Genomic DNA, 9,690 nt, shown 5'->3' with positions numbered 1-9,690 from the left:
GTACTTATGACTACCGTGTGAAACGGTTCACACACGATGAGTTACGACTATCCATTATTCAATATGTTGAGTTTCGCGTACGTCGAAACTCTGTTCGCCACACGGTTGGCAAGCCGCTAAATCTCAAAATAAAATACTAAAAAGCTAGATGAATGGTTACAAATCACTGTTGTTGTTTAAGGTCATGAATCGCTTATGATACAGTCAAAATACAATGACTCACCAAATAATTATAAGGTCTTTATAAAGGTGAGTAGGAAATATGTAATCAAATGACTCTTACTTACGAAGACCAGTAATCACTGGGCCAAAAGATAGAGTATAGTCAGTAATAAGTATCAATACCATAAAGTAACTGTTCGACCATCATATATATTAGTAGTAAGATGTGGCTAGCAAAGCTTGTATTGGTTCTGTTTTAACGCGCGGACTTTGAAGGTTATAGCCCTTTAAACGTGGTTTTATTTTGTTTTCCTATTAGTTCTTCCCTCTACTTCACAATATTTATTAGCAAAAAGTACTTTATTTCTGACAGGTCTTCTACTAATTGAAATTACGCCCAGGCAATCAAAAAAAAACCTACAGTATCTCTTGATGCCTATAGCGTCTGCAAAAGATCTAAACTCACCACTAAAGCGAATAACATGAGGCATTATAAACACACTGAACAGTCTGTATCGTACTCTGGCCTTCCTACAGCTACGCTAGACGTGCAAAACGTACTTAAGTATGACACGTCACTATTTCGCATCTTGCTTGTACATATAAATTAGTGTAGCCACAAACATTTTGAATCGACATCACCTGGTCACATGTTGCGTTGGCGAGATATAGACTGGAATAAAGCATGTTCCGTGCACGACCGTGTTGGTGCGCGCTGATCGGCTGTTTCGTATCTAATTAACGCAAGTCGATATTTGGAGAGGACTCTAGAATCCTCTCATGCAAAAACTGTGAATATATACAAACGTTTTTCTTATTGTGCTTCTTACTTCCATCTACCTCTGTAATTTGGGATATAATTTCTTGCCTGCTCAACCGTGTTCTGATTTGGGGACTTGTCAATAGGAATAGCTGGGTCGTAATAAGAGAAATCACAACATTTTGTATATAGTTTACTTACCCAGACATATGCTCCATCCCTCAACTAAGTATGCGCAAGGCGACCAGCCGGTAGACACTTGCAACAAGTCTGTATGAAACCATGTCGACCCTATCAATTTTGATACAAACCGCCAATGGTATTTCTAAGAGCAATCAAATGGAACTTAGCCTCACGCAAACTATTCAAGACTTACAACGGTAGAAATATCTAATAAGTATTCCGGAAAATCCTAACCTCGAAATTGCAAAAAACACTGAAAAAGTAATCGACCATATATCACCTGAAGCATTGAAAAGACTACAGTGTATGCAGAATACCATTATGCGTGATATACCTGACAGTGCGGACCTAAAGTTTGTTAAAAATACTCCACCACAAGAGTGTGAATTGTCGCAAACTTGGTGTGTCACAAGTAGATTATGTAAATTACAGACTAAAGCTTCCTGTCCCATTCTCCTTCAGTTTGGCAGTATCACAGAAACTATTCACCTTGATGATCAGTCGTTACTGAGTAATTTTCCAACATTTAAAAAGATTAGAATCATCCATGATAGGACTTTTATTCGTTGACGGATCTTCAGTTAACTGCAAACCAATGAACAAAACCCACGTACTAGAAACAAATACAACGTTGGTCACTGCACAAACCCTAAAACACCATTCCTACCCCTTTCAAAAACGAAGGCACGTTGCATGCTGCCACTCATCTTAAGAACAAGATTGCACATAAAGCAGCCTTATCCATTCATTCTAAGCCCAAACATTCAACTATTCCCCAATCTCAATCCATTTATGCCTCTATAATTCCCCAGCATTGACTTAGCAGCTTCGATAAAAACCCCAAGAGCCGAAAAATGATCCTCCTAGCAATTGCTCCAAGGATTATAGTAATCCGGTCACCGCAATACGAAATAATGCTAAACCCTCTGTAGAAACCCATAAGTACTCTAGCGCCCTTAACCCACAATATGCACCTGTCTACAGCAATAAAATGCTGTGCAGCAAACATAATGGACTAACAGTGCCCATTCATCTCAACGTCAGACTACATCCGACTAAAACCACAGCTACACATGACACCAGCAAGTCTTAGAGTGTGAAGCCTATAAGCTCTAGGAACCAGTACGCAATCATAGGCAACACGAACACCTCTCTTGACAACAATTTCAGGCAATTCCCCATTTCCAACCTGAAAGACATAACCTTCCCAATTAGCCATAACCAGACTAAAATTGCACACCGCACACATAGGAGCCAAAACGTTGGCCTACTTGAGAACCCATATAGTGATTCTAGATACTATCAAAGTCAAGCCACCTTACAGAAATCTTTGATCCATCTAATTCGATGTATACACCACCTCATCCTTTTTATATCTCTCCCACTTGACAGTGCTGCTATGGAGTCCCCAAATCTCGAAGGCGGTAATCCTACTATTTTGAGACCATCCTCTATTTGCTCCGACCTGATGGGGAGTGACACATTTTTCACTTCAGCGATGACTGTCCCTAGTCCTAAAAGCCCCTTAACTAAACCTCCTGACCACTTCCGAAATACACTACATATCCATTCAACCAACTCTACTCTGTCCGTCATTCCTAAACATACTTCCTTCGTCAAACTACCCTCCGACCATCTTTCTCCCACCAGCCATATTGATAATATGTCAAACGAACATGTATATGGAGCCGGTACTCCTAATTCTTTGTCTTCTCACAACAAAACAAATATCGACTACGTTTAAATCACATCCTTCTACCAGACAAATACTTACCGTAATTGATATTAATGTTAATCAATGCTCGACCTGTACAAGATAAGATGCCTCATCTACACATCCCATTACTTTTAAGTAATTCTTCACTCGTTTTGATAACGGAAAGTTATTTGTCCTCCGATGTAACACGTTCATACCTCCATATATACACCTATGAGCTTTTCCGCTGTGATCTAGTCACTAAGAAGGATGGTAGTTGTCTTGTGTATATAAATCTAGCACGTTCGGCTATTTTTCTATTCATTTAGTGGTCAAATGCTCCACATAAGAGGGTACTTTCTATAAGAATTTCCATATTAACCACCACATTTCAGTACGTTTGTGTTTTTTATTTTCATTAGAGGCGGCTGTAGCGGCAAACAATTCTGCAAACTGGATGTTTTAATACGTCTTTGAGATTATCGCTGGCCTGATTCACTTTGTTGGACAAACCAAAATTGAAGGCTCTTGGTCACGCATCCGCACCCAATCACGAGTGAGCACACCGTGCTACTCATCTTTTGCAACAACTAGCCAGCTTAGACCAAACGCCTCTCGACATATCGATAGCTTTTCAAATACATCTTCGAGCCCCTTCGTTTCTGACTTCTGATTTGACTGAATTAATATCCTTTGGTTACAAATTTGTGACGTTTGAAGACTTTTGAACTGAATACCTGTGGCATCATTACGCTTATATATAAATTTAGATGTTTGAAATGAAATCACTGAAAAGAAAATTTCCAGCCCTCGATTTCGTTAGCACTGTAATTTTTAATTCCCATCATACTTGGCCTGTTCAGTAATTTTATAGTGTAATCTTCACTTTCACCGCCTAATAATTACTTATCATCATTTTCACAGATAGTAAAAGATACATTTATATCCATTTTGAATTCCCAATATTATTTAGATGTGAATGCTTGCATTAATTAGCGGGCCATGGGTATTATTCTATTTCAAATTTGAAGCGCTACGTATCAGGCTGATTATTATGTTTGAAAATTGTCTCACCACCGTCTTATTGGTATAGACTTTCTACTCATTTTAAAACATCTATATTAGTCTACAATCTTGATAAGAAAGAAATATTTTGTTGCTCAACCTGTCTTTTAGTGTGTAAACTACGCTTACCCAACAAACTAGTGGAAAAAGAACTGGGAGTACTGTATACGGCACACTCATTGATTAATTTTCTCTCCAACCGGGTATATGAGTATTTGTAAAATTTACAGGAGTTGGATTTATCTCCAAGCTGGAAGCAATGAACAGTTTATGTTATTCACAATGATACTTGATATTTCGAAATCAGACAAAACAATCAATAAAACCTACAAAGGTCGAAACCAGTGTTTTATTACGTAAATAGTAGAGGCGGTTGAGTCAAGTGTGTCAGTTTGACCTGTTCCGTGCTAATGTTTTATGGGAAGTAGTATTAGTTGTATCACAGAGATAGATATGGCTAATAAACTATTACCTGCTGCTGTCATAGCTTCTCGCTCAAAACATTCTGCTACAGTAAGTTATGTTGCCATATGTTATTGACTCTTCATCATATATAACAAAATCATGTAATAAGATTCCCTTTTCAGTTGATGAGAAACATCCACAGTCCACTCATGTTTTAACGATTCTATTTCAAAGGCTAGGAAATTGTCTATATAACCTAGGTCGAACTTCCTCATTAGATTTTTGTCTCAACGAATGATTCGAGGATAGTAGTTTCTGTAACTTTTGTCTTTCCTCCTCAACCCGCATTTTAGTTACAAAATTTTGCAGTAAGCAGCCCTGCAGTACACTCTTTGATCGAAATCCGGACATCTTGTAATTCAGTTTGATGGATTATTGCATCCACTCTTGAATCGCACTAACCTGAAACTCGCGTAAGGCAGTGCAGTTCCGCTAATAAAGGAACCAGTAAACTTAAACATTTCACTCCCAACTGTTACGTCAGTCCATATCGTTTTATTACGACCTTTCACTTATAAGGTGGAAGATTAAGTAATGCAATACCAGATGTGTTCAGAAGCTATTCAAGGTGTACAAAATAGTTTTTGAATGACGGGGACTCATAATCTAACTTGAAAGATTTTTGCTTCATGTACAACTTAGAAGGCTGTACGTACTTTAGTAGCTGACTACAGTGAGTTTCAAGGTTTCATCAAAAATATTGTGGAAACCAAAGGAACTATTTTACTGCGTAAGCAGTAAATAGTAAAGCTTTCCGGGTACAGTGAAAGAACGGTAGCAAGAACATAACTGCACTGCGAAGTTTCTCGTCACATATGATCTCTTCCCTATTGTACTTTGCATCAAATACCACTTATCATACTTATTGACTTATATATTTTTCAGTTGATTTTCTTACATGGATTGGGTGACACAGGGTAAGTTTCCCTAATTTAAAGGGTTGACTCGATAAGGCATGGTTGGTCGGACACTTTAAAGGAATATGTTCCGGACTACTTCAAGATTATATGCCCTCATGCGTAAGTTTGTATTGCTTGATTTGTATATTTCGTACAGGAATTCAATACCAGTCACACTCAATGGAGGGATGTGCATGCCAGCATGGTTTGTTGTGGTTTGTTTTTCGATTATTTGATGACAAGGTATGACATATATGCTCTAAGTGAAAACGCTAAACAAGATGAAGCAGGAATAAAGGAGGCATCACTCGAATGTACATTCCATTTATTTTTGCTCTTATTATATTTTAAATAAAGTAGGAAAATTCGTTGAAGCAGAAATAAAATCCGGAGTCCCCATCGAGAATATAGTTATCGGAGGTTTTTCACAAGGTGGTTCAGTGGCCCTCTATAATGCACTAACGAGCACTTTACGGTATGGTGGGGTTGTTGCTTTCAGTTGTTGGCTTCCACTCCATACAAAATTTATGTCCTCACCTACAGTATGTTTTTTTACAAATTATTATTGCTTAGCTCTTGACTATGCCCAAGGACGTCCCAGTTTTCCAGTGTCATGGATTGGAGGATTATACAATTCCTTTTGCCATGGGAAAGTCAACTCATGAGCTTCTAAAAACTTTCCAGTTATCCAAATGTGAACTCAACTGTTATCCTCAATTATCTCACTCGTCATGTGAAAAGGTAAACTGGTAGTAGTGATTATTTTTACCGAATTGCATTTCAGGAAATGAGAGATCTCCGAACATTCTTGTCAAAAAACATACCTGGTACACAATAAATTTGTGTGTGTTAGGTGTTACTAGTTCGTCGTTGCCTAAATGATATATATGTTTTTGAAGAATGAGTCCCAGTTCTGAAATTTCCTCCTTCACTTCCAATGTACTATTTCCTGGCACATGTTTGATATGTGTTTTATGACCCCATTACATGGGTTTTTCATACTCTTAATGTTTACAGCTCTGTTATAAAAATACCGTTACTAGGTATCATTTATGTATGTCTTACATACTTTCTTTAATTCACTAAAATATAACTTTTAATGCTAAGTTTTTAGTAGCTATTGCCAATTTTCGTGTCTACGAGTCCCATGTTTTTCGATTATAACGATGTGTTGTCCTATAAGTTTGTAACATAAATTCATACCTTGTGGTCCAATTAGGTTGTGTTGCATTTGTTAGTTGTGCATTTCTGAGCTGATCATGTTCTGAATGGAGTGTGTCCAACATTAGGGGGTTTCTATTTAAGTTCCTCTCATACTAAGTATATCCGACGTGTCAAGATTTCATTTATCTTATTTACAAGTCCGAACTCTCTCCACAGAGGTGAAAGGCAGAAGCCAGTTTTCGAACATTGAAACTGTAAACAATAACTCAGGTTTTTCCTAAGCCAATCAAGAAGTTCTTATTGGATTTGCTGATATTTATGTAGTGGGTTTCTTATTGATACATACTGACCACCGACTGCCGTAAATTATCGACTATTTAGCAGCAGGTTAAACAACAGAAATTATCATTCTAGCTAGTTATTGGTAAAAATCTATGTACGTAAAAATTTCCCTTTAAAGTTGTACTTAGTTTCCGAGCACTGACTTTTTAGTAAATAGTTATGAGGAATTTCCAATACAAGTTACTGATCAACGACGGGTTTAATTGCTAGGTTTTAAGGAATTAGCGGAGCTAACACAAAAATTACCCATAAAAAAGTCGTGTGTGACCGACCTCAAGCAGTTATCCCTTGGGCACTGCGGTCACGCTCTCAGGTCACTAGGACCACCTCCAATCCAATTTCCTTTTCAGGTACCTCCAGAAGAACCCTTCCACGGTGTGGGCAACCGGGAAGTGATAACCGCCCTCATACCTCTAACAGTACTCAAGGCCACTGTATTCATAATCAACCTCCCTCTTCAATTCCTATTATTCCTCCTACATCGACTTTCAACGCTAAACTTCCTCTTTCTGCTTCCCCCTCAAGTGTCACCATAGCCAACGATTTTAATGCGCGAAAAACTGTCCTAGGTCTACTGAAACCTCGCTACAAACTACACATTGGAGCCTTCAACGTACGCACCCTGTGTCAAATGGGCCAACAGGCCTCTTTGGTCAAAACCCTAGAATCTTGTACCATTGATGTATGCTGTGTCTCAGAAACACATACAGAATCCTATTGTGGTCACTCACTTGACTCCACCTCACCAAAACTGAGGATCGATGAGATACACCCTCCATGTACCTGGCGACCCGATGCCTAGTTTTCGTGGACTGGCAGATGTAGGCATAGCACTAGGCGCGAGTACAAAACAAGCACTATTAGAGTGGATCCCCGTTAACAGTCGCCTATTTGCTGCTGTCGTTTCTGTCTACGCTCCCAGTGTCTGCAGCTCGGATGAAGTGAAAGAAGACTTTTACAGAAAGATTTCTGAACTTCGGAAAACTAAACGTTCAGACATAATACTCGTAACAGGTAACCTTAATGCCGAATTAGGTAGCTTAAACCAAACAGAAAGACATTTAGGTAGGGATTTTGGCATTCTGGGGCAGCGAATAGGTAATGGTGATCGTCTGTTGCAACTGTTCTCAGATAATCATTTATTTTTAGCGACCACTAATTCCAAGCATAAGGAGAGACATCGTCTAACATGGCGACCCCCTCACCAAACCATCGATGGACTCAAATAAGCCATATTACTATCAGTCATCGTTGGAGAGGCTCGATAGAAGACTGTCGCTCATTCTGGAATACCTGCTTGGACTGTGACCATGCTCTAATATGGGCACGCATTTGCTTGCACCTCACTGGGCGCCGAAAAGCCATATTAAGAAGACCCATTAGAGTAACGAGAAAACCAAAAATAGGTTCCAGCAACAAGTGAGGTCAGACTTAAGCAGCTGACCAAGATGTTGCTTGAGAGGATATACAAGCAGCTGTGGAAACAGCAGTGACATCTATTAGTGATTTAACCCAAAGAGTCACAAAAAAACCAATGGATTTCTTCTAAGTCTATTGCACTGATAGGTTCTTGTAAACTCATCCCATCAGGCTGTGAACACGAAGAGCGAAAACGAATCAGATCTAAGTTAAGCGAAGGTCTAAGGAACGACCGTGAGCAGTAGTGGGCAACGAAAGCAAAAGATGGAAAATGCGGCGGCTGTAAGTAACACAAGACAGCTCTTCGGACTAATAAAAGAAACTGAGATTAAGAAGTCAAGTGTGAGACGATCTTGGAAAAGGACGACACTATTATCTGCTTCCGGTCTAGACGTTCTGGACGATGGGCGGAACACTTTAAGGAGCAGTTCAACTGGCCTTCAGCTACTCTACAAGTACCCACCATTTCCGGACAGTGAGAATGTAACACTGAAGTAGGTCCCCCGACTCTAGCTGAAGTTTAGAAGGATGCAGCTAATCTAAAACGAGAAAGAGCAGCTAGTCCAAATGGATTGTCTCCAGAGGTCTCTAAGTATGGTGTTCCAATTTTAACAATTAGGTTGGCTAATATTTTAGCTAAAATCTGGGAGTTGGACGTAATTCCATCTGATTGGTCAGAATGATCATGTGGTAGCCATAGAGGGATTAGGTTGACTAACAGCATCTAAAATACTAGCCTCAATAATTATCGGACGCTTAAGACTCGTGAACTGCAAACACGAGAAAATCAGGCTGGCTTCATCGACCGCATACTCACCATTCGTCAGGTTCTAGAACACAGGCATGTTTATCGGCGTCCGACAATGGTGGTCTTTTTTTCCTTTAAAGTAGCATTTGCAACCTCAAGTGGTGTCCGTCAAGGCTGTCCACTTTCTCCATTTTTGTTTAACTTCATCATCGACCTATTGATGGAAATAACATTCTCGTCTACTGAATTCTCGGGCATTGATCTCCTATCAGTAGGTCTACTTATTGAATTAGAATACGCAGATGATATAGTCCTGTTTGGTGGAGACGCTGATAAAATGCAGAATCTTTTGGTAACACTGAGGAACGATGCCAGAATGTTTGGGATCCGTTTCTCTCCCTCTAAATGCAATTTGTTGCTTCAGGACTGGTCTGCGTTAACACCTGAAGTAAGAATAGGGAGTGAAGTAGTCGAACCCGTTGACAACGTCACTTATCTTGGAAGTCTGATCAGCCCTAATGGGTTGGTGTCTGACGAAATCTGCACGGATTCAAAAAGCTCGCTTGGCTTTTGTTAACTTACGTCACCTATGGCGAAGGCGAGATATCCGTCTATCAATAAAAGGACGAGTATACTGCGCGGCAGTTCGTTCTGTTTTAATTTACGGCAGCGAAACATGGTCATTAAGTGTAGAAGACACTCGTAAGCTACTAGTATTTGACCACAAATGCCTCAGAAATATTGCTGGCGTCTGCTAGGATCACCGGGTAAGTAATAGTGAGCTTAG

The 9,690-nt window shown here is 39.5% G+C and overlaps 1 protein-coding gene across 2 annotated transcripts; it reads left to right on the top strand.

The window, feature by feature from the left end:
* The first annotated feature begins 3,832 nt into the window (after positions 1-3,832).
* LYPLA1_1 (acyl-protein thioesterase) lies at positions 3,833-8,660 on the top strand. 2 transcript variants are annotated; one of them, XM_051211635.1, is made up of 8 exons: positions 3,833-4,379; positions 5,217-5,248; positions 5,285-5,350; positions 5,388-5,435; positions 5,474-5,544; positions 5,588-5,772; positions 5,804-5,971; positions 6,015-8,660. In XM_051211635.1, the coding sequence occupies exons 1-8, from the start codon at positions 4,284-4,286 to the stop codon at positions 6,066-6,068; spliced, it is 720 nt and encodes a 239-aa protein (XP_051071720.1). In that variant the 5' UTR covers positions 3,833-4,283; the 3' UTR covers positions 6,069-8,660. The 2 variants fall into 2 exon arrangements, with proteins under 2 accessions (XP_051071720.1, XP_051071721.1); XM_051211636.1 differs by having other exon boundaries at positions 5,217-5,350; positions 5,388-5,544; positions 6,015-6,336.
* Positions 8,661-9,690: the final 1,030 nt, after the last annotated feature.

Source organism: Schistosoma haematobium, chromosome ZW, assembly GCF_000699445.3.
Source record: "Schistosoma haematobium chromosome ZW, whole genome shotgun sequence".
Lineage (NCBI taxonomy): Eukaryota > Metazoa > Platyhelminthes > Trematoda > Strigeidida > Schistosomatidae > Schistosoma > Schistosoma haematobium.
This window is presented reverse-complemented; position numbering and strand designations above follow the sequence as displayed.